The 25,945-nt window shown below is 41.5% G+C and overlaps 1 protein-coding gene across 2 annotated transcripts in view; it reads left to right on the plus strand.

Moving 5' to 3' along the window:
* Positions 1–25,945, plus strand: part of lars2 (leucyl-tRNA synthetase 2, mitochondrial) — a 182,832-nt gene that overhangs the window by 45,730 nt on the left and 111,157 nt on the right. For both annotated transcript variants that reach the window (XM_067449360.1, XM_067449359.1), the window contains exons 4-7: positions 14,005–14,096; positions 14,219–14,279; positions 21,766–21,855; positions 23,188–23,331. In XM_067449360.1, the coding sequence (XP_067305461.1) occupies positions 14,005–14,096; positions 14,219–14,279; positions 21,766–21,855; positions 23,188–23,331 (387 nt within the window). The remainder of the gene's footprint in view (positions 1–14,004; positions 14,097–14,218; positions 14,280–21,765; positions 21,856–23,187; positions 23,332–25,945) is intronic.

Below are 25,945 nucleotides of genomic sequence, written 5' to 3' on the forward strand. Positions count from 1 at the left end.
GAATCTGATTGATAGCCATGGTTTATTAGAGTAGCGTTTTCTTCTCCACGCTTGAGGACGTCACCGCTTTGCGCTCGTCATTCTTTAGCTCCGCCCACACGATACGCCTCCAGGTGCTCGTTTTTTTCCGGAAAGACTCGGTACAACCTATATTTCTTTTATAAATATAATAAAACTAAAGACTTTTCGGAGATATGAAGGATGTAATACTACTCTATAGGTACTCAAGATTGACATGAGATTGACTGAAACTGAGTGTTTCACCTCCCCTTTAAGCCCAAAACACACCCATGACTTATTAAGAGACGAGGGACAACCCTTTTGGACCATACGTCTGGCGCACCAACCATTTTCTCTTTGTTAAACTAGCAAAAGTGGATTCAGACAAGTCACACACACGCACACACACGCACACACACACGCACACACACGCACACACACTTGCACACACACACACACACACGCTTGTTTTTGTGACATATGGGGACATTCCATAGGCGTAATGGTTTTTATACGGTACAAACCGTATTTTCTACCCCCCTACACTACCCCTACCCCTAAACGTACCCATCACAGAAAACATTCTGCATTTTTACTTTATAAAAGAAAACTCATCCTGTATGATTTATAAGCATTTTGAAAAGTGGGGACCTGGCCAATGTCCTCATATTTCACCCTCTCCTTGTTATACCTATGTCCTACCCATGTCATTTATACATCCTCATATGTCACAAAAACATGCCCACACACACACACACACACCTGCGCCATGAGCTTCAGATCTGTAAAATAGGGCCTAATGTTTTAAGAGGCGTTCACACTTTTCTTTCCATTGACTTCCATTCATGCAAATGTAAAGGCAAGAGACAAGTTAAAACAAGCTCATGCAAAGAAGCCTCAAAGTTCACTGCATTATAGTTCAAGTTTGGTGAGTCCTGACCTGTGAATTTGTGTAAAGACGTGTGACCAATACGAGATTGACAAGTAAAAGCACGACCATTTACCTAAATGAAAAGAACACAAGGATTGCAGCATTGCTGGAAAGTGGTGTAGATTGTAACTTTTTACATTTTGGTTTTATGAATGTTTGTTATGAGTTGAATTTATGTTTTTGAAACTGGCGCTGCAGAGTGTGACGTCGTATCATGAGAATTGCAGAAACATTATCTCCATAAAGACATTAAAGTCTGAACGGAGCACAAGGTCTAATGTGTCCGCAGCTTCAGTCAGAGTCGCTGATGGTCTCTTATCTTGCAGATGATGATGCTTGTTTTTTTTGCATTATCTGGTAAAGCTGTGCTCTTTTAGCAGATGCCTTGCAGTCATCAAACCCCTCAGCTGTCTGCGAGCATTAGAACACAAAACTATAGACATTTTCTTAGCCGTGATTGACACTTGTGTTTGATGGCTCCGTCATTGTGTTGTTCTCTCTGGTTTCTGGTAAAGATTTTAAAAAAGTATTTACAGTACTTAGTTGTACACACACACACACACACACACACACACACACACACACACACACACACACACACACTTGTCGTGTTTCCATGTTTTATGGGGACTTTCCATAAGTGTAATGGATTTTATACTGTACAAACTGTACATCCTATCCCCTTACACTGCCCCTGCCCCTAAACCTACCCATCACACACACACACACACACACAGCCCCTAAACCTACCCATCACACACACACACACACACACAGCCCCTAAACCTACCCATCACAGGAAACATTCTGCATTTTTACTTTCTCAAAAAAACTCCTTCTGTGTGATTTATAAGATGTTTACCTCATGGGGACCTACAAATGTCCCCACAAAGACAAGGATTTCGGATATTGCCATCTTTGTGGAGACATTTTGTCCCCATAACGTAGGGATTACCAGGTCTCACACACACACACACACACACACACACACACACACACACACACACACACGTTTGTTTTTGTGTAATGTGGGGATTTTTCATAGGCGTAATGGTTTTTATACTGTACAAACCATTTTCTATATGACGCGCACATGCCTTCAAATATCAACTAGAGACTGGGAATAGCAGATCTAGAATGGAATATAATGAGATTCATCGGCCTGCCGGGCTTTGCGAGCCCTGGCCCATACATGTCTGAGTCCAGCGTGCTAAAGGTATGCTCTGTTAGACACGTACACATAAGCAAAACGATCTATAACAATGCAGTACTATTACATATAAAACCACGTTTTACTCACATAAGTGTGTTGCACCATTCCTGTCGGATCCAAATCCAGCATCGACCGGAGATTTGATTACAAACGATCCCGCAGTGAACTGAAGTGAACATGTCTTCCCCACGTGAGCTGGAACTTCATTAAAAATAAAGTTCAACCACTCATTCCTAATATTAGGATCAGAAGGAAGCTTATGCAGCGACTGTGTTCTTCCACAATCAGGAATAGCGCAATATCTTAATCTTCCTCGTCATGTTTATTGTTGTTGACCAGCTAGCAGGAGCCCTCCATGAGTCGGTGGGCGGGTCTACTGGATTAGACTAGTCGTTGGGCGGGGCTACTGGATTAGATGAGTCGGTGGGCGGGGCTACTGGATTAGATGAGTCGGTGGGCGGGACTACTGGATTAGACGAGTCGGTGGGCGGGGCTACTGGATTAGACTAGTCGTTGGGCGGGGCTACTGGATTAGATGAGTCGGTGGGCGGGGCTACTGGATTAGATGAGTCGGTGGGCGGGGCTACTGGATTAGATGAGTCGGTGGGCGGGGCTACTGGATTAGACGTGCTGTAGAGGTGTGTGTTTTGTCGCGCACTGACGTCAGTATGAAGCACAGGACCGTTTGCTGAGCCTGGTGTCTATAAAAGCTTTTCTTTGACTAATAAGGAAGTTTTCAGCTCTGAAACTAAAGGATATTCTTATATTACCATGACCTTTTATATATCAAAAGCTCAAGGGAAAGTTGATTTCTCAATTCATCACCTCTTTAATACCAGGTGTAAACAGCCTGAATGATTCTTGTAAGACTTCTGAGTAGTGCTGTCACAATACTGGCGTTTTAGCAATCAGGGCCAAGCACAACAGAAGCAAACAAGGAAGCAGCAGACTCACTGCAAAAAATGTCAAGACATTTAGAGACGATTTTAAGCAAAAAGGTTGAAAATTCTCATGAATACATTATTATATAGAGCCAATGTCATGTTTTGTTTAATTATAGCACCACCAAGTGGCACATTTCCACCACTTTTTTGTGTCCTCAGAGTGCCCCATACATAAGTTTGCCAATTTGGTGAAAATATCTCATTTTGTTTAGGAGTTACATACATTTTTATTTATATAACACATAAAAACATTTGTGTTTAGTCAACCTGCTATGATCCTGATTTTTCTGTGGTGGTTTCATCTCGATCAGACTAACGGTTTTAAAGATATTTGCAAGAGTTGTTTAAACGTTAAATCACACAGTTGAACAAGCCATGAGGCAAAACCTAGCATGTTTGGTTGGACTCGGTAAGGATTCAGGAATCTAAGGATATGACTCTTGTGAAAATAAGTCAACTAAATCCAAAATTAGAAGCATGTGAGCACATGAAGCATGTGACGTTAGAGGGATTATTGTCCCCCAATAATAATAATAATAGAAATCATTTTGAATTTACAGAATCCATATGTAACACTACTTCTTAGGATGTGTGAATATTTGGAAACTGGAAATACATTTCTAATTGCCCTTACATAGCATTTTTTTACAGACATTTTATAAGTGCCATGAATTCAATAATTAGCCATCATTTACAAATTCATTTAAATTTTATAAACTGGCACGCAGTGAGAAATCAGTTATTTTTGTTGCATATGCATTTGTAGGAGTTTCCCTTTGAGACACAACATTTATGTGAGGAGAGTATTTAGATGAATCATCTGAGGTGATTTACTAAGGTTTGTGCTCGTCAATTTACTGGTGTTAGCGCCATTATTTACCAACCAAAAAAGGTCTTAAACCAGAAGTTAATTTGGTAGATTGTTTTGGTCATTTTGGAAATGATCCGGCTGGGTCTTTGTTCTTCAATGTTTCGTCAGTAAATCAGCCACAGGATTTTTTTTTTTCACTCACGCTAATTTGCCCTGTTTGTTAAATCTGTCCATCTGGTTTGTAAGCAATAGTTATACTTGCTTTAACAAGCTTCACTAACAACATCTTAACTAGGTTTCCACCGTGATTAATCACAATGACACTTGTGTTATAATGTAAGGCATGTCAGTAGTTTATTGTTAGTGAGTGTTGTTATATGACAGTTGAAACGGGTGCTTGCGCTGGCTTATTAATGTTCATTGTCTTCACTTAATGAATGAGATGCAGTCAGTTGCCAAGGATACAGCATCTCCTTCTCCACTGCTCACTCTGTCCTTCCTCTTCACACATCCCCAAAAGAGTCTGCTGTTCACTTAAAGGAACAGTACAGCCAACATTATGTCGTTATTTACACACTCTTGTGAAGTTTGGAACATGAAAGGTGAATTTTTGAAGAATTTTAATGTAGCAATTTATGACAGGTTCATAGTGATCATGTCTGTCAAGGTCCAAAAAACGAAAACAAAAAACACTTTGAAAGAACCATCCGAATTTTCTTAAGTCATACAGTATCAACCTCATTGGTTTTTGAGGAAGCTCAAATGTGATGCATAACACGAGAATGAACCTCATTGGTTCTTGCTGAAGCTCAAACGTGCTGCCTAACTCGAGAAAGAACCTCATTGGTTCTTGCTGAAGCTCAAACATGATGTGTAACTCGAGAATGAACCTCATTGGTTCTTGCTGAAGCTCAAAAGTGCTGCGTAACTCGAGAATGAACCTCATTGGTTCTTGCTGAAGCTCAAACATGATGTGTAACTCGAGAATGAACCTCATTGGTTCTTGCAGAAGCTCAAACGTGCTGCGTAACACGAGAATGAACCTCATTGGTTCTTGCAGAAGCTCAAACGTGCTGCGTAACACGAGAATGAACCTCATTGGTTCTTGCAGAAGCTCAAACGTGCTGCGTAACACGAGAATGAACCTCATTGGTTCTTGCTGAAGCTCAAATGTGCTGCCTAACTCGAGAATGAACCTCTTTGGTTCTTGCTGAAGCTCAAATGTGCTGCCTAACTCGAGAATGAACCTCATTGGTTCTTGCTGAAGCTCAAAAGTGCTGCGTAACTCGAGAATGAACCTCATTGGTTCTTGCTGAAGCTCAAACGTGCTGCGTAACTCGAGAATGAACCTCATTGGTTCTTGCTGAAGCTCAAACGTGCTGCGTAACTCGAGAATGAACCTCATTGGTTCTTACGGAAGCTCAAACGTGCTGCGTAACACGAGAATGAACCTCATGGGTTCCTGCTGAAGCTCAAACGTGCTGCCTAACTCGAGAATGAACCTCATTGGTTCTTGCTGAAGCTCAAACATGATGTGTAACTCGAGAATGAACCTCATTGGTTCTTGCTGAAGCTCAAATGTGCTGCCTAACTCGAGAATGAACCTCATTGGTTCTTGCTGAAGCTCAAAAGTGCTGCGTAACTCGAGAATGAACCTCATTGGTTCTTGCTGAAGCTCAAAAGTGCTGCGTAACTCGAGAATGAACCTCATTGGTTCTTGAGGAAGCTCAAACATGATGTGTAACTCGAGAATGAACCTCATTGGTTCTTGCTGAAGCTCAAACGTGCTGCGTAACACGAGAATGAACCTCATTGGTTCTTGCTGAAGCTCAAACGTGCTGCGTAACACGAGAATGAACCTCATTGGTTCCTGCTGAAGCTCAAACGTGCTGCGTAACACGAGAATGAACCTCATTGGTTCTTGCTAAAGCGCAAACGTGCTGTGTATCTCGAGAATGAACCTCATTGGTTCTTGAGGAAGCTCAAACGTGATGCGTAACTCGAGAATGAACCTCATTGGTTCTTGCAGAAGCTCAAACGTGATGCATAACTCGAGAATGAACCTCATTGGTTCTTGCAGAAGCTCAAACGTGATGCGTAACTCGAGAATGAACCTCATTGGTTCTTGCAGAAGCTCAAACGTGATGCATAACTCGAGAATGAACCTCATTGGTTCTTGCAGAAGCTCAAACGTGATGCGTAACTCGAGAATGAACCTCATAGGTTCTTGCAGAAGCTCAAACATGATGTGTAACTCGAGAATGAACCTCATTGGTTCTTGCAGAAGCTCAAACGTGCTGCGTAACACGAGAATGAACCTCATTGGTTCTTGAGGAAGCGCAAACGTGATGCGTAACTCGAGATCGAACCTCATTGGTTCTTGAGGAAGCTCAAACGGGCTGCCTAACACAAGAATGAACCTCATTGGTTCTTGAGGAAGCTCAAACGGGCTGCCTAACACGAGAATGAACCTCATTGGTTCTTGCTAAAGCGCAAACGTGATGTGTATCTCGAGAATGAACCTCATTGGTTCTTGCTAAAGCGCAAACGTGATGCGTATCTCGAGAATGAACCTCATTGATTCTTGCAGAAGCTCAAACGGGCTGCCTAACTCGAGAATGAACCTCATTGGTTCTTGAGGAAGCTCAAACGGGCTGCCTAACTCGAGAATGAACCTCATTGGTTCTTGAGGAAGCTCAAACGGGCTGCCTAACATGAGAATGAACCTCATTGGTTCTTGCTGAAGCTCAAATGGGCTGCCTAACATGAGAATGAACCTCATTGGTTCTTGAGGAAGCTCAAACGGGCTGCGTAACACGAGAATGAACCTCATTGGTTCTTGCTGAAGCTCAAACGTGCTGCCTAACTCGAGAATGAACCTCATTGGTTCTTGCTGAAGCTCAAACGTGCTGCGTAACACGAGAATGAACCTCATTGGTTCTTGAGGAAGCGCAAACGTGATGCGTAACTCGAGAATGAACCTCATTGGTTCTAGAGGAAGCTCAAACGTGCTGCGTAACACGAGAATGAACCTCATTGGTTCTTGCAGAAGCTCAAACGTGCTGCGTAACTCGAGAATGAACCTCATTGGTTCTTGCTAAAGCGCAAACGTGATGTGTATCTCGAGAATGAACCTCATTGGTTCTTGAGGAAGCTCAAACGTGATGCGTAACTCGAGAATGAACCTCATTGGTTCTTGCAGAAGCTCAAACGTGATGCGTAACTCGAGAATGAACCTCATTGGTTCTTGCAGAAGCTCAAACGTGATGCGTAACTCGAGAATGAACCTCATTGGTTCTTGCAGAAGCTCAAACGTGATGCGTAACTCGAGAATGAACCTCATTGGTTCTTGAGGAAGCGCAAACGTGATTCGTAACTCGAGAATGAACCTCATTGGTTCTTGAGGAAGCTCAAACGGGCTTTCTAACACGAGAATGAACCTCATTGGTTCTTGAGGAAGCTCAAACGGGCTGCCTAACATGAGAATGAACCTCATTGGTTCTTGCTAAAGCGCAAACGTGATGTGTATCTCGAGAATGAACCTCATTGGTTCTTGCTAAAGCGCAAACGTGATGTGTATCTCGAGAATGAACCTCATTGGTTCTTGAGGAAGCTCAAACGTGATGCGTAACTCGAGAATGAACCTCATTGGTTCTTGCAGAAGCTCAAACGTGATGCGTAACTCGAGAATGAACCTCATTGGTTCTTGCAGAAGCTCAAACGTGATGCGTAACTCGAGAATGAACCTCATTGGTTCTTGCAGAAGCTCAAACGTGATGCGTAACTCGAGAATGAACCTCATTGGTTCTTGAGGAAGCGCAAACGTGATGCGTAACTCGAGAATGAACCTCATTGGTTCTTGAGGAAGCTCAAACGGGCTTTCTAACTCGAGAATGAACCTCATTGGTTCTTGCAGAAGCTCAAACGGGCTGCCTAACATGAGAATGAACCTCATTGGTTCTTGAGGAAGCTCAAACGGGCTGCCTAACATGAGAATGAACCTCATTGGTTCTTGAGGAAGCTCAAACGGGCTGCCTAACTCAAGAATGAACCTCATTGGTTCTTGCTGAAGCTCAAACGTGCTGCGTAACACGAGAACGAACCTCAGTGGTTCTTGCTGAAGCTCAAACGTGCTGCCTAACATGAGAATGAACCTCATTGGTTCTTGCTAAAGCGCAAACGTGATGTGTATCTCGAGAATGAACCTCATTGGTTCTTGAGGAAGCTCAAACGTGATGCGTAACTCGAGAATGAACCTCATTGGTTCTTGCAGAAGCTCAAACGTGCTGCCTAACTCAAGAATGAACCTCATTGGTTCTTGCTGAAGCTCAAACGTGCTGCGTAACACGAGAATGAACCTCATTGGTTCTTGCAGAAGCTCAAACGTGCTGCGTAACACGAGAATGAACCTCATTGGTTCTTGCTAAAGCGCAAACGTAATGCGTAACTCGAGAATGAACCTCATTGGTTCTTGCTGAAGCTCAAATATGCTGCCTAACTCGAGAATGAACCTCATTGGTTCTTGAGGAAGCTCAAACGTGCTGCGTAACTCGAGAATGAATCTCATTGGTTCTTGCAGAAGCTCAAACGTGATGCGTAACTCGAGAATGAACCTCATTGGTTCTTGCAGAAGCTCAAACGTGATGCGTAACTCGAGAATGAACCTCATTGGTTCTTGCAGAAGCTCAAACGTGATGCGTAACTCGAGAATGAACCTCATTGGTTCTTGAGGAAGCGCAAACGTGATGCGTAACTCGAGAATGAACCTCATTGGTTCTTGAGGAAGCTCAAACGGGCTGCCTAACACGAGAATGAACCTCATTGGTTCTTGCTGAAGCTCAAACGTGATGCGTAACTCGAGAATGAACCTCATTGATTCTTGCAGAAGCTCAAACGTGATGCGTAACTCGAGAATGAACCTCATTGGTTCTTGAGGAAGCGCAAACGTGATGCGTAACTCGAGAATGAACCTCATTGGTTCTTGAGGAAGCTCAAACGGGCTGCCTAACACGAGAATGAACCTCATTGGTTCTTGCTAAAGCGCAAACGTGCTGCATAACACGAGAATGAACCTCATTGGTTCTTGCTGAAGCTCAAACGTGATGTGTAACTCGAGAATGAACCTCATTGGTTCTTGAGGAAGCGCAAACGTGATGCATAACTCGAGAATGAACCTCATTGGTTCTTGAGGAAGCGCAAACGTGATGCGTAACTCGAGAATGAACCTCATTGGTTCTTGCAGAAGCTCAAACGTGCTGTGTAACTCGAGAATGAACCTCATTGGTTCTTGAGGAAGCTCAAACGGGCTGCCTAACACGAGAATGAACCTCATTGGTTCTTGCTAAAGCGCAAACGTGATGTGTATCTCGAGAATGAACCTCATTGGTTCTTGCAGAAGCTCAAACGTGCTGTGTAACTCGAGAATGAACCTCATTGGTTCTTGCAGAAGCTCAAACGTGATGCGTAACTCGAGAATGAACCTCATTGGTTCTTGCAGAAGCTCAAACGTGCTGTGTAACTCGAGAATGAACCTCATTGGTTCTTGCAGAAGCTCAAACGGGCTGTGTAACTCGAGAATGAACCTCATTGGTTCTTGAGGAAGCTGAAACGTGCTGCGTAACTCGAGAATGAACCTCATTGGTTCTTGAGGAAGCTCAAACGTGCTGCGTAGCTTGAGAATGAACCTCATTGGTTCTTGCACATCAAGTGAACATAAAATTTAGTAAACCGCTCAATTTATCTGGATTAGTCTTATGATCTCTTTATGAACTTTTTGAGGTGTCAAAGTGGTTGTTGGTAGACTGTCAATGAAGGGTCAGAACGATCTCTGATTTAATCAAAAAGATCTTCATTTGTGTTCAGAAGATGAACTGAAGTCTGACATTAACGACATGAGGGTGAGTAATTAATGGCAGAATTTTCATTATTGGGTAAACTAACCCTTTAATCTTTTGTAATCCGTCTATTTATCTCTGCTTTGCTGTTTTTCCTCTCGTCCTTTGCAGAAACACAATATAAGGGAAAGAAAGAGAGCAAAGAGGATTGAGTCAGAGTCAGATAGAGATGTTATTATCTCTGTGATCGTCTGTGGTGATGAGGGCACAATGACATGACTCCGCATTAGTGTGAAATATAGATGATGCTTTCAGCGAGGTTATGCTCTCCATTTGCATTCTCCATTAAACACTTTACCACACACAGTCTTTATGATGATGACTACATGCATTTTATTAGTCACATCTCTTCTGAGTTATAGTATGTCACATATGTTGTAACTTTTCTGGATTTAGAGGCTGATATCCATGCAGGAACAGGGAGATTCATCCAGCCTGGCAGAAAGTCGAAAAACCCTTGATTCTGAAGGTTATTTAACTGTAAAAGGGAAGACAGATTAGTAGTTTTGATGATTTTGGCTGGTTGCTATAATGTTGAGCGGTTGCTAAGGTGTTCTAAGTGGTTGGCCAAAGGTTTAGGAGTGCATTTTCCATACAACAAAAGCCAGGTTTTCATCCAAGGATTTTTTTGTGCAAAAAGTTTTAGTGCCTCAACATTTTAACTGATAAACAGTATATGGATTAGGGCTGTCCCCGACTAAGGATTTACACATTCGAATCAGAATTGTCGAATCTTTCTATAGTCGACTGATAGTGGAATCGTGTGTGTGTGTGTGTGTGTGTGTGTGTGTGTGTGTGTGTGTGTGTGTGTGTGTGTGTGTGTGTGTGTGTGTGTGTGTGTGTGTGTGTGTGTGTGTGTGTGTGTGTGTGTGTGTGTGTGAATGGGTGGGCAGGGGCACGACACTAGTCACCAGAAGGGTAAAACTATTTCTATTTTCCTTTAGACACTGCAGTCAGCAACAACTTTTAATAAAGCGACCAAAACTGCCTGCCAACTGACAGACGAACTCACAAAGGCTCTTATTTAGGTTTTAAAAAAAAAGGTAATGTGGTGGATAAACATTTATAAAACATTTTCTCATAAAATTTTAAAGCTGCGATCGAAATACAGAACATTAAGAACATTTTGATAAATAAACTTTTAAAAAAAACCTGCCTAGAGAGAAAAGGAACACTTTGAGTGCGTTTACATGCGCGTTCTTAAGCCGATTATGCCTAAAGGGGGTCGCACACCGGACGCAAAGCTCAAGATATCACTCCGGGCGTGCTCATTACACACAAGCTCAATTTTGAATTGACAGAAGAGCTGCACGATGAGTGCATCTTGTAGCACTGGGTAAAATCAGTATGTACAGTCTTGTTCAAAATAATAGCAGTACAATGTGACTAACCAGAATAATCAAGGTTTTTAGTATATTTTTTATTGCTACGTGGCAAACAAGTTACCAGTAGGTTCAGTAGATTCTCAGAAAACAAATGAGACCCAGCATTCATGATATGCACGCTCTTAAGGCTGTGAAATTGGGCAATTAGTTGAATTAGTTGAAAGGGGTGTGTTCAAAAAAATAGCAGTGTGGCATTCAATCACTGAGTTCATCAATTTTGTGAAGAAACAGGTGTGAATCAGGTGGCCCCTATTTAAGGATGAAGCCAACACTTGTTGAACATGCATTTGAAAGCTGAGGAAAATGGGTCGTTCAAGACATTGTTCAGAAGAACAGCGTACTTTGATTAAAAAGTTGATTAGAGAGGGGAAAACCTATAAAGAGGTGCAAAAAATGATAGGCTGTTCAGCTAAAATGATCTCCAATGCCGTAAAATGGAGAGCAAAACCAGAGAGACGTGGAAGAAAACGGAAGACAACCATCAAAATGGATAGAAGAATAACCAGAATGGCAAAGGCTCAGCCAATGATCACCTCCAGGATGATCAAAGACAGTCTGGAGTTACCTGTAAGTACTGTGACAGTTAGAAGACGTCTGTGTGAAGCTAATCTATTTTCAAGAATCCCCCGCAAAGTCCCTCTGTTAAAAAAAAGGCATGTGCAGAAGAGGTTACAATTTGCCAAAGAACACATCAACTGGCCTAAAGAGAAATGGAGGAACATTTTGTGGACTGATGAGAGTAAAATTGTTCTTTTTGGGTCCAAGGGCCACAGGCAGTTTGTGAGACGACCCCCAAACTCTGAATTCAAGCCACAGTACACAGTGAAGACAGTGAAGCATGGAGGTGCAAGCATCATGATATGGGCATGTTTCTCCTACTATGGTGTTGGGCCTATTTATCGCATACCAGGGATCATGGATCAGTTTGCATATGTTAAAATACTTGAAGAGGTCATGTTGCCCTATGCTGAAGAGGACATGCCCTTGAAATGGTTGTTTCAACAAGACAATGACCCAAAACACACTAGTAAACGGGCAAAGTCTTGGTTCCAAACCAACAAAATTAATGTTATGGAGTGGCCAGCCCAATCTCCAGACCTTAATCCAATTGAGAACTTGTGGGGTGATATCAAAAATGCTGTTTCTGAAGCAAAACCAAGAAATGTGAATGAATTGTGGAATGTTGTTAAAGAATCATGGAGTGGAATAACAGCTGAGAGGTGCCACAAGTTGGTTGACTCCATGCCACACAGATGTCAAGCAGTTTTAAAAAACTGTGGTCATACAACTAAATATTAGTTTAGTGATTCACAGGATTGCTAAATCCCAGAAGAAAAAAAATGTTTGTACAAAATAGTTTTGAGTTTGTACAGTCAAAGGTAGACACTGCTATTTTTTTGAACACACCCCTTTCAACTAATTGCCCAATTGCACAGCCTTAAGAGCGTGCATATCATGAATGCTGGGTCTTGTTTGTTTTCTGACAATCTACTGAACCTACTGGTAACTTGTTTGCCACGTAGCAATAAAAAATATACTAAGAACCTTGATTATTCTGGTTAGTCACATTGTACTGCTATTATTTTGAACAAGACTGTACATTGACGATTTAAGGGAAATAGAATATAAATTGAATCTAAAACCTTGAAATGGCGCCGCAGTATTTTAAACAACTTCCTGAGTCGCCGCGGACAGGCACCGAATGCCGCCACCGGTGTGTGTACACTCATCGAATGTGTTCGAATTTTAAAGATTTTACAGTGCAAAGCTCAGCGCCCTTAAAGGGGTCGCACACCGGATGCGAAGCTCAGTGCCGCGCTACGTCTTTAAAATATTGAGCACCCCCATATTGCCAAAATGGTATGATCCTCGTTTCATAACACCCGCAAAGATTCGACCATGAGATCGGTGGTCGAATCAGGCTCCGCATATCGATGCATCGAATCTTCGACTCTTCGGGGTCACCCCTAGCCTGACGTGGTCATACTCAACTCTAGTCAGAATATGAGTCTGATGCTCCATTGGGCTGTGATTATGGGGCGTGTCTCAACCGAACCAGGAAAGACCTTAATTGGATAGACCTACAACCAATCAGAACAACGGAGCGACGCATGACGTTAGTTGTCAAATGTCAACAGAGCTCAACTACACTGTGTTGCTAAGTCCGCTGTTTTTTTCCGCGGGTTGTTTTCTATGTCCGCGGGTTGAAGTGACTATTATGTGATATATAGACCCATGAGTGCGAATTTTAGCAGGCAACCTTGCCAAAATAATACACATTTTATCCCCCAAATGCCATTTTTTTTCCCTGAGAACCCCCCCCAAGAAGCTATTGTTTTGGGCTAGTAGTTGGCGGGTTTTGTTGTAAAACTTGGCAACTCTTTTTGCACGCGCGCTAAAATAAATTATCTTTGCCGGTGTTGTAAAAAAAGAAAAGAAGTTACTTACCAACATGATCATCATTTCAGAGAAAAATAGTGAAGGGGAATGCATATACAAACCAGCTCTCCGTTTAGGATTTGAACAAATATAATCCAAGCGACTTTGGCGTGCATGATTATGTTATTGTTTATCATCTGTCCATCATCGTCTAAAGCCCGCCCTGATGATTTCATTGGTCCGAACAGTTTCTGTTCATAATTACTCCTCTATGGATCGAGTCCAGAGTGAACTGCCCGAGCTCAAATATTGTGGACGGGGCTGAGTTCGGCTGGCATCCAGGCTAGGTCACCCCTAATATGGTTTCTGATGTTGATCACAGCAGTTTATGAAAGCAGACCAGAGGGCTTTGACTTTACTAACAGCTCGATGTTGTTTAACTTGCAGGTGCTGAACCCCATGGGCTGGGATGCGTTTGGTCTGCCGGCTGAGAACGCGGCCATCGAGCGAGACCTGGACCCAGAGGCGTGGACCAAAAGGTGCCGTTTCTCCACTCGATCAGTCACACAGCAACCCTCAGCGATGTTCATCCAAACACTCACACAACTACACACACAACGATTTACACATATTGTCTTGTCCGCCTCTGTGTGTCTTACAGTAATACCGAGTCCATGCGGAAGCAGCTGGACAGCCTGGGGCTCTGCTTTAATTGGGAGCGGGTGAGTGAGCGGAGGTGGACGGAGACCACATTCAACAGATGTGGGAGCTGACCTGCATCTCTCTCTGTTAACTTTGCTGGCTTACGTCATTGCATCGCTTCACATCAGGAGTTTTTCCTCAGACGCACACACCAGACTGGCATGCCTGAGCTAAAGAGGCCATGTTGTGTTTTGAGCACTAAAGGGCATCGTTAGTCACTGTGTGCATCACAGCTTCATTTATTACCTTCTTACAATAGTTACCATTGTTTAAACCATTAAACTATTTTTTTAAATCAGTTTCCTAAGGTAATGCAAAATATGAAAGTCATGGAAAAGTATATAACACACTTAAAGTGTTTAACCCTCGTCCTTCCCTCGCTCTTTGTAACAAATCCTTTCCCCGCGGGTCAAAATGACCCGAAGCCCTTGAATTATACTTCATTTTTTCTTTGTCCAGAAATACTTATATTTTTTCCCCTTTTTTTTAAAGCAATTTTTTATTTGGTTTTTAATAAATAAATAAAAAATGTGTAGCGCTTTTACAATGACGATTGTTTCAAAGCAGCTTCACAGTGTTAAACAGGACAATATTGCAACACAATTTGATTTGGCTGTACAGTCGTTCTGGAGAAAACAGTGATGTTATCAGCTTATTTTAATTTATCATATTGCGACAATGTTGGCAGATCAGTGTTATTTTTAAACAATAAATAATCATTTAATCACATTCTTTGAACTTCAATTCAAATTAACACACATTTTCATGCATAACCTTTTTAATTCAGCTCAAAATTTCTTACATTGGGTGTCTTTGCCGACATCTTGTGGAAAAAAGATAATATAACGTGAAATTTCATGTTGAGCTATACGGCCATCTAGGGGGCAGTTGTGGCCTAATGGTTGGAGAGTTGGACTTGTAACCCGAAGGTTGCGGGTTCGAATTTACGGTGGGAGGGAGTGAATAACCAGCGCCCTCCTCCACCTCCACTGCCACGACTGAGGTGAGAGCAAGGCACCGAACCCCCAACTGCTCCCCGAGTGCCACAGCAATATGGCTGCCCACTAGCCTAACGTGGTCATACTCAATTCTAGTCAGAATATGAGTCTGATGCTCCATTGGGCTGTGTTTCAACCAAATCAGGAAAGAACTCAATTGGATAGAGCTACAACCAATCAGAACAACGAACGAAGCGACGTCAACAGAGCTCAACTGCACTGTGTTGCCTGCGTTTTTTTTTTCGCGGGTTGTTTTCTATGTCCGCGGTGAAGCGACTATTATGTGATATATAGACCCATGTGTGCGAATTTTATCAGGCAACCTTGCCAAAATAACACATTTTACCCCCTAAACACCATTTTTTTCCCAGAGAACCCCCCGAGAACCTTTTTCCAGCTGCGTCTTTTAGCCAAAGTAAAGCCTTTTCTGTGCCGCAGTGATCTGGAAAAGGCAATCCATGCTTTTATCAGCTCACGCATTGATTACTGTAACGCACTCTACATTGGCATCACACAGTCTTCACTCCATCGCCTCCAACTGGTACAGAATGCAGCTGCTCGTCTTCTAACTGGTACATCTAGACACAGCCATATTAGTCCAGTTCTCTGTTCCCTCCACTGGCTCCCGGTTCGGTACCGTGTTGATTTTTAAAATTTTAATGTTTGCCTTTAAAGCTCTTAATGGCCTTGCGCCACCTTATTTATCAGAGATTTTAAGTGTCCACCGTCCAAACAGAGCCCTCCGGTCGGCTGACCAGATGAGGCTAGTTGTTCCCGGTGCAAGCAGTGGGGCGATCGTTCATTTGCTTTTGCTGCTCCTAAACTTTGGAACACTTTACCTGTATACCTGCGTGTTCTTACAGACCTGGCCCTGTTCAAGTCCAGGTTAAAAACGCATTTATTTAGACTGGCTTTTAACACATAGTAGCACTGTGGCACTTTGAATTTTATTTTTGTATTTTGTGTATCTGTTCCTTTGGTTATTGCTTAATGTATTAATATATTATTTATTGTAGATGTTCTTCTGTTTTAAATGTAAAGCACCTTGGTCCTCCTTTTGGTTGTTGGAAGGTGCTATACAAATAAAGTTTGATTGATTGATTGATTTTGTTTTGGGCTAGTAATTGGCGGGTTTCGTTGTTAAAACTTGGCAACCCTGTCTGCACGCGCACTGGAATACACAATCTTTGCTGGTGTTGTAAAAAAATAAAAGAGTTTAAGGATACACAGTTACTTACCCAACATGATCATAATTTTTGAGAGAAATAGTGAAGGCGAATGCAGATACAAACAAGCTCTCCGTTTAAGATTTGAACAAATATAATCCAAGCCCCTTTGATGGCGTGATGATTACGTTACTGTTGATCATCTGTCCGTCATCGGCTAAAGCCCGCCCTGATGATTTCATTGGTCTGAACAGTTTCTGTTCGGAAATAATTACTCCTCTATGGAGCGATGCCAGACCGAACTGCCTGACCTAAAAATGTTGTGGGCGGGGCTGAGTTCGGCTGGCATCCAGGCCCACCCACTGCTCTGGGTGTGTGTTCACGGTGATTTGGCTTTATCGTTTATAATTAAAAGAGCCTTTAGAAGTTCAGAAGAGTGCTGTAAGTTACTCTTAAAGTAAATTACCAACTACTAATTGCATTATCAACAGTGTAATTAGATTACTGTACTGATTACTCTCTAAAAACTATTGCCTTACTTATTACTAATTACTGGACTTTCTAAACCCACATCAGCCTCCACCAGTTCATCAATACAAGGATAGGCATGAAACTGCTCTTTAAATTATTTTCAAATAAATCATAAAATTGCTCAATTTATTCTTGAACTGACCAAATGCACTTTAAAAACGTACATTTTAACATTAGACATTACATTTTGATGGTAAATCCACAATTCTTTGGTCACACTTTAGTTTAGGGTCCAGGTCTCACTGTTAACTACGACTTTTGCCTCAATAAACTCCTCATTTACTTCTTAATAGTTAGCACGGTAGTTGTTAAGTTTAGGTATTGAGTGATTAAGGGATGTAGAATATGATCATGCAGAATAAGGCATTAATATGTGCTTTATAACTACTAATACTAGTAATAATAAGTACTAACAGCCAATATTGTAGTTAATAACTTGTTAATGGTGTAGAATTGTTCTATACCGTATTTGTTGGTAATGCAATTAAGAAGTAAATAATTTAAATGACAGAAAAATGAAGAGTCATCCCTTACTTTACTTTTAAAGTACTTAAATTATTGTAATTAATTACTTAGTAATGCATTACACCCAAAACTGCTCAGAACCTCAGACTTATTTCAGAATTGATTGAATTCATTTTTCCTTAAAGGTCCCGTTCTTCGCGATCCCATCTTTCAAACTTTAGTTAGCGTGTAATGTTGCTGTTAGAGCATAAATAATACCTGTAAAATTATAAAGCTCAAAGTTCAATGCCAAGCGAGATATTTTATTTAACAGAAGTTCCCTTTCAAAGCCTACAGCGAGCGGTCGGTTTGGACTACACCGCTGCACTTCCTGCTGTAAGGACGTCACTAGAACCGTTTGTTGACTAACCCTCCGCCCACAAGAACACGCAAAATAGGGGGCGTGGTCTTGTTGCTCTCCCACGTGGAGAAGAGCGCACATTCAGCGCTTGCATCTCCCCGTTATGGTAAGAGGCGGGACCTTTCCGGGCAAAGTGCGCTAAGCTGCTGTCCAATCACAACACGGGAAGCGCTGGCCCAATCAGAACTCGTTACGTGTTTCTGAAGGAGGGACTTCATAGAACAAGGAAATCATCAGGCCGTTTTTAGGACAGAGGAAACAGCGGTATACGGATAAGTAAATTGTGTGAAAAATACAGTGTTTTTACACGCGAAACATGAACTCATGTTATATTGGACACTGTAAACACAATCAAAGCTTCAAAAACACATGAAAAAACGGGACCTTTAAATTAGCACAAAACACAAAAGAAGCCACACACAGTTAAAAGCCAAAAATAAATCTCTTGAGTGTGTTACTGTTCCTGTACCCAGAGCTCCTGTCCTCTTTCTCAGCAGGATTGTGTTTGACTGTATCTATGGCGATGGCCAGCTGATGAGCAGCTCTGGGCTGGTGCCAGACGGGCCACTTTGAGTTCAGCTATGCCTAATTGGATTAGAGAATGCCTTCTTAATGCTTTTAGAGTTTTATAAGTGATGCAAACTCTGGGTCTGGCTGCCTTAAGCTCAAGACTGCTTCGGTTTCGTCGCATTACCATAGAGACCAGACAAATACAGAGATGGTCGGCCTTCCATTACTGGATCATTTTATAAATGTACTTAAATTCATTTTGTTTTAATTCATTTAGAATTAAAATTACATTTAATGAGCTAAGCAGCTCGTAAACATACTTTATCTCTAGAAAAATTCAAATTAAACATGAAAGTATTGTTAATCAGTTAAAGCAGTTCTCTAGCCTAGAAATCTAGACGCACTCTAGCAGCAGCAAATTTAATCTGCCCGCAAGTGTCGTCTAGGAACTCTCAATACCCTTCTGAGCTGTATTCCTCAGAATCTGGACGGCCCAATCACATCGTGTATAGAGTCAGCGGGCGGGGCCATAATGACGACGGCCGAGTTGTGTTTGTGTGTTTCTAGTAAACACAGAAACTGGCGAACGGCGGTCTTTCGAATCAGCTTTGACCGTGACTCTGGAAGACTTGGAGTTAAGCTTTTCTCTGAGAAAGGAACAAAGAACGGCACTGAAGTCATTCTTAAAGGGTTACTTCAGCGATTAGCATATGGCTTTGTATCAGTAGAAGCCCTGGAGTATATTCAAATGATTGTGCTTTCCCCGCTCATATCCCCCTGAGACAAGAGATTTATGCATTTTATTTCTGGAAAAATTCCTCCTATGATGCAAATTGACAATATTTGCATCATAGGAGGAATGTTGGCCAAAGGCTAAAGACTACAGCCAGCAGAGGGAGCCATTTCCGCATGTTTTGAACCTGCGCATGAGGGATGGAGATCACACTCAGAGCTCAGCTCAGCTACAGGCACTCATTTAAACGGAGCTATGCTGAACAATGTAATTCTTTTAACTTCTCAAATTAATTTCTATGAAAGTTAAGCTTGCAAAGGCATAAACTGAACTTGCTGAGCAGCGAGGCGTTCTGGGAATTGTAGTCTTTCATCCCCATGAGACAAAAATACATTTTCTGTCTTTTCTCAGTCTAGAAAGCACCAAATTCAAAAATAATTTTACATTTCTACTACACTGATGACCCAGTTTAAATACAGATTCATCTTCCCAGCGCTGAAGTACCCCTTTAAGAAGGGAAGATGTGTTCGGAGTTTTGCCGACCGGATACGGCGAATGCTTAATCTGTCAGCGAGCTCTGTTTCACCTTCGTTGCTCTGGTTGGTTGTAGCGCTATCCTATCGCGTGCAGAGGGAGTTTGAAAGACAACCGTTTATCCGCCCCTCAGATTGAGCTGTCAGTGGTGAGTTTCCAGACCAAACATCTGGATGTGGGTCTGGCTTGTCAGGCTAGCAGTTCTCATGAGACAGAAAGAAAGAGAGAAGGAAATACTTTTTTTTAAAGACTTTTAGTTTTTCTTTACTTTAACAATTAATCAAAGTATATAAATATACAAAACACATAAATGTTCGCATAAGCTCAATAAATAAAATGGAAAAAAAAGAAAAACACAACAACATTAGAGAGAGAGAGAGAGAGAGAGAGAGAGAGAGAGAGAGAGAGAGAGAGAGAGAGAGAGAGAGAGAAAGAAAGAGAGAGAGAGAGAGAGAGACCCAATAGCCACTAGTAATCAACTTTGAGAATCTATCCATCATAAAAGTCCATCTATCCATTATAAAAGTGCATCTATCCATCATAAAAGTGCATCTATCCATTATAAAAGTCCATCTATCCATTATAAAAGTGCATCTATCCATCATGAAAGTCCATCTATCCTTTATAAAAGTGCATCTATCCATTATAAAAGTCCATCTATCCATTATAAAAGTGCATCTATCCATCATGAAAGTCCATCTATCCTTTATAAAAGTCCATCTATCCATTATAAAAGTCCATCTATCCATTATAAAAGTCCATCTATCCTTTATAAAAGTCCATCTATCCTTTATAAAAGTGCATCTATCCATCATGAAAGTCCATCTATCCTTTATAAAAGTGCATCTATCCATTATAAAAGTGCATCTATCCATTATAAAAGTCCATCTATCCATTATAAAAGTCCATCTATCCATTATAAAAGTCCATCTATCCATTATAAAAGTCCATCTATCCATTATAAAAGTGCATCTATCCTTTATAAAAGTCCATCTATCCTTTATAAAAGTCCATCTATCCATTATAAAAGTGCATCTATCCATCATGAAAGTCCATCTATCCTTTATAAAAGTGCATCTATCCATTATAAAAGTCCATCTATCCATTATAAAAGTGCATCTATCCATCATGAAAGTCCATCTATCCTTTATAAAAGTCCATCTATCCATTATAAAAGTCCATCTATCCTTTATAAAAGTCCATCTATCCTTTATAAAAGTCCATCTATCCATTATACAACACATGGTACGCAAGTCGACTTGCTCTAAAAGAGTAACCCTTGACCCATGAACCCTTGACGCATGCGTATTGATGATCTCAGAAGCGCAGAGGAAAGAGCATTGGTCATGAATTTAATTCTAAAAGGAGAATTTTAAAGAGAAATAGCTGCAGATTTCGATAAAAGAGAAGAGAGGCTTGAGTTTGTTGGCCAGCCCGATCCACGAGAGGCGTCAAAGCTTGAGATGGTCCTGTACATCGCATCCTTACTCTTTCAGCGCAAGTCGACTCGCGTACCGCTGACAGCCGGAAGATAGTTATTTTAGTCTAAAAAGGTTTAAATATGGATATATTTCTCACATAAACACGGCACTTCTTTTCAGAAGGCCTTTATTAACCCTGAAGCCGTGTGGAGCGGTTATATGATGGATATATGCACTTTTATGGACTTAAAAAATTACCCAAGTCACTGCCATTATAAAGCTTGGAAGAGCCAGGACATTATTAATATAACTCTAATTGTGTTTAACTGAAAGAAGAATGTCTTATATACACAGGATGGTAAATTATGGGATACTTTTCATTTTTGGGTGAATTAACCCTTTAATATATAGATTAGTTCACCACATCATGAGACATCATGAAATGTTGCAGAGAAGATAACTCACTGTATTCTCTGTCATGATGTTGTCAAATGTCGTCCTGGTAGTGGGTTGCATCCTTATGGCTCGGTCCGATTAGTAATTCAGATTTGTTTTCGCCATTGCGGTGTTTTCACGGATCCACTACAATTATCATAATCCTAAAACAAAATGCTATATTTAACTTTTTTTGAAATATTGTTTGTGTGTAAGTTTGTTTGAAAAATGTCTATGATATCCTTTGTTTTTCCCTGTAAATTGAAATTTGACTTCTTTAATTTGAATGCGGTTTTGTCTGATCTTTTCTCAGGAGATCACCACCTGTCTGCCTGATTACTATCAGTGGACCCAATATCTGTTCATCAAGCTGTTTGAGGCTGAACTGGCCTATCAGAAAGAGGTAAGAACAGCTCATGTGATCAGGCGGTTTTTCTTTGACGGTTGAAAGTTAATACTCCATAAGTAATATTTAATGATAAATAATAAAACAATACACTTCTATTCAAAAGTTTAGGATCACTGTTTTTTTCCGTAAAGAAACGGATACTTCTATTAACCAGGGATGCATTAAAGTAGCACTAGGTAACTTTTCAACCTTCATAATCTATTTTCAAGACTCTTGTGACGATACATCGACTTACAATAGGTTGAATGACACGTCTGCCATAGCCTGATGGGGTCTGTATCGTTTTTTAATCGTACTTTTAAACTTCGGGTTTTGGGTAGTAACCCGAGAACAAAAAGAACTACAAAATTCGACTGCTTTACGGCAAATACGTCACTTCCACCAACACACACACTTCCTTAAATTCGGACGTGCGAGCCCAACTTTGTTCATCGGATAATATAGTCATGTCCGAAGCAGCAGAGACAAATAAGAAAGAAAAGGTTTTGTTGGAGAAAAGCAATAAGAGGAAACGAAAAAGTGATGGGATTAAAGGCAGGACGAGGATCAACATGTGACCAGCGTTTGCTCGTCGGCGTGAGCTGAAGGAGGCGTGCCCGACCGATACTGTCCTGCTTGTTATGATGATTACCTACCACTCAAACATTGAACTGCAGTATCATATAGATTCTGTAAAACGCTAACCAACAGACTACTATAATGACGCTGGCTTGTAAACGTGAGCATCGCGATTATTTGCCGTTTGAAAAAAATAAAACCCATGAAATTATATTCATAAGACATGCTGAAACATATGCCACTGACTGTACCTGGGATGAAGACATTTCACATGATGTGAACTCCTCCTGCAGTGTTCAGGGGAACTGTTAGTGCTGCACCAACCCGCGGGACGCTTTTATGAAGTTATTTGGCCCGCCCCGCACCACTGTATATATTTTTACAACCTGCCGCGCACCCGCGACCATTAAATAGACACACAGGGTCCGCGGGTTATGAGACGACCCGTGCATCACTACTTCAGGGCTATCAGGGCTGTCATGTCAACAAATGCACGCGAGATGGCATCCCCTGCTGTAGGATGACCGAGCTTACGACAGTAGTTGAGGACATTATTTTTTCCCAACTGTAGGGGGACCCCGAGAGCAAAAGTTACCAAGTGCTGATCTAAGTTCATCAAGTTACAATAAATACATCTGTTTTTTTCAAGATATTTCTATTTCAACTTTATTAAAAATTAGAAAAATTACATGTTGCACTTGCTTTCCATAAAATATTGCTCAGCACAACTGTTTTCCACATTGATAATAATCGTTTTACCATGTGCAGGCGCTGGTGAATTGGGACCCTGTGGATCAGACGGTTCTGGCAGATGAACAGGTGGATGAAAGCGGACGCTCGTGGAGGTCTGGAGCTCCGGTGGAACAGAAGCTACTTAAGCAGTGGTTCATCAAAACTACCAACTATGCCAAGGTACGACACCCTGAAACGGATCCTAGAAACCTCTTCATGGCTTTTAACTGGGTCCTGTGATGCTGATGGAGTTCTTCTCTATATCAGTGTCACAGTTTCTGAACTCCCAAAAATGCCTCAATTGTAGTCTTGAGTTTTCTTCCGGGAACAAACACGTCATAATATTCCTCATTTAAATAATTAATACGCAGAATAAAGGTTGAGTTAGTTAGTCGTGTTGAAACTGGTGGTCATGGTAAGGGGCGGGACATTTCCCAAACACTCAAAGCGCTTGACCGATCACAACACATTGCTCCAGCTGACCAATCAGAGCAATTTGTGCTTTTCAGAAGGAGGGGCTTCATAGAGACAGGAACTAAATAGAGCGATACTGACAAAATGGGTAGAGTCAAGCCGCAACAATGGAGAATATGGGAGAATAATCAACATTCAAGCATGAAAACCTGTTCAAAACCTGTCCAATAACACAATCAAGATTTTGTTCAGCGCTGGGAAGATGAATGGGTTTTTAAACTGGGTCATTTATGTAGTAGAATTGAATTTGGTGCCTTATAGACTGAGAAAAGCCATAAAATGTATTTTTGGCTCATGTGGATGAAAGACAACAACTCCCAGAATGCACTTGCTTCGTTTCCTTATGAGGCCACTCCCAAAGCCAAAGCTACTGGATTACTGGATCACTTGCCCTCCGCAGCTCCGTCCCATCGTTGTTTTCATTGTCATAGTAATAAAATAATTTATTTCAGTTAGAGAACAGACACTAGAATTAAAAACTGAATGTGTCTGTTCAATATAATGTGAGTGAGCCGAATGAGTGTCACGGCACAGCCGCTGCAGGAGCTGAGGTAAACGCGTCCGCGGCAGTCATTCACAGCGCGTGTTCAGTCTGACGCGTTTTCAGTTCATGCCTTTGGAAGATTAACTTTCATAGGAATTAATTTGAGAAGTTGAAACACTCTTTCAACACTTTGCTCCGCCGGCCGCACCGTTTCCATGAATGCCTGAGCCAAGCTGTGCTGTGAGTGCGATCTCATCCCCCATGGGGATTGAAAACATGCAGAAATAGCTCCCTCTGCTGGCTGTAGTCTTTAGCCTCTGGCCAAAAATTCCTTCGACGATGCAAAATGACGATATTTGCGCCATCTGAGGATTTTTTCCAGAAATAAAATGCATAAATCTCTCGTCTCAGGGGCGTATGAGGGGGAGAAGCACGTGTAATGCAGTTAGTAGCTGGGAAGGAAGGAGGCGGGAACCGGCGAACGTTCAAACAACTTTTATTCAAAAGAAATAAACAAACCGAAAGTAAAACCGCGGGCAGCCCCTCACGGACGACTGCCCGCAAACACATAAACAAAACATAACATAAAATCCAGGCCTGGTCCTCTCTCGTCTTCCGCAGCCCTTGTTCCTCCTTTTATGCTCCCGTCACATGGCCGCGAGACGAGACCGGTGTGCCACGCAGCTGGCACTCGTCAGCATTAATCACCGGCCCGCTCTCGCGGTCCCTCGCCCCGCTGCCTGTCACACCACAGCACGATTATTCAATTATAGTCCCGGATTTCTACTGAGACAAAGCCATATGCTAATCGCTGAAGTAACCCTTTAAAGGGCATAATATGAAGCTTTGATGGGTTCCCACAGTAATGGAGAATCATGTGGGTTTTTTTGTTGTTTTTTAAAGTTCTGTAAATGTCTATGAATATTAAATGCTATGCTTGGTTCTAAAATATTTCTTTGGCTAGATTTTGGTCTTCTGTTAATTCAAAGAATAATTCCCAAATTTGACATCACTAGGGTTTGAAGCTAGCCTGACGTGTTCAGTTTTCTTTTTGGTGAATTGGTCAGACCAGTACATATATTAGTCAGTATTGGGACTTCATATCACACAACTGCGAATCTATATCTCATAATTCTGACTTTAAAACTCGCAGTTGTGGCATCCACCTTTTTATTTAGTGGCGGAAACGGGCTTCCATAATATCATGCAATTTAAAAAAGAAAAATCAAAATTGCTTTTATTTTTTCTTCAGTGGCAGAAGGCTTCATAAGAACAGCATGTGTTCTTATGAGATAATCAGATTTGGCATTCAAATGCTCTCAGTTACAACAAAGTACTTCAGTATGACTCCGAATGAACATGTCTGCAATTTATTATTGTACAATATCTGCTGCAGGGAAGGATGGCTAGAGTGCACTCGATCTTAATTATACTTCCTCTATTCCCTAAATCCACCCACACAATAACTGGTTAAAAGTCCTGAGAGTCTAAATCAGTTTAGACACTCAAGATCTCACGGAGGAGGTCTGTCTGTGCTGAGGATCTGGAGGCTTATGAAGCACTCGAGTCATGTTGAAATGATCATATTTACAAGATGAGCGTACATGAGTGCCACTGCAATCTGGTAATTATCAGTGGGGGCGTCTGCCTAAGAATCATGTTGGAAGCAAAGTGAAATTGGTCAATAAGTTTAAATTGTGCATGTCGGCACAGAAATTTAGTTTTGTGTACTGCTAATGAAGAATAGCAATAAAATATAACTCATTTAGCCAGTTCATACAACAACAGAAATGTGGCAGCGCTAAAGAGATGACATAATGCTGCAGTGGCACACCT

The sequence above is a fragment of the Pseudorasbora parva genome, chromosome 7, assembly GCF_024679245.1.
Source record: "Pseudorasbora parva isolate DD20220531a chromosome 7, ASM2467924v1, whole genome shotgun sequence".
Classification (NCBI taxonomy): Eukaryota; Metazoa; Chordata; class Actinopteri; order Cypriniformes; family Gobionidae; genus Pseudorasbora; species Pseudorasbora parva.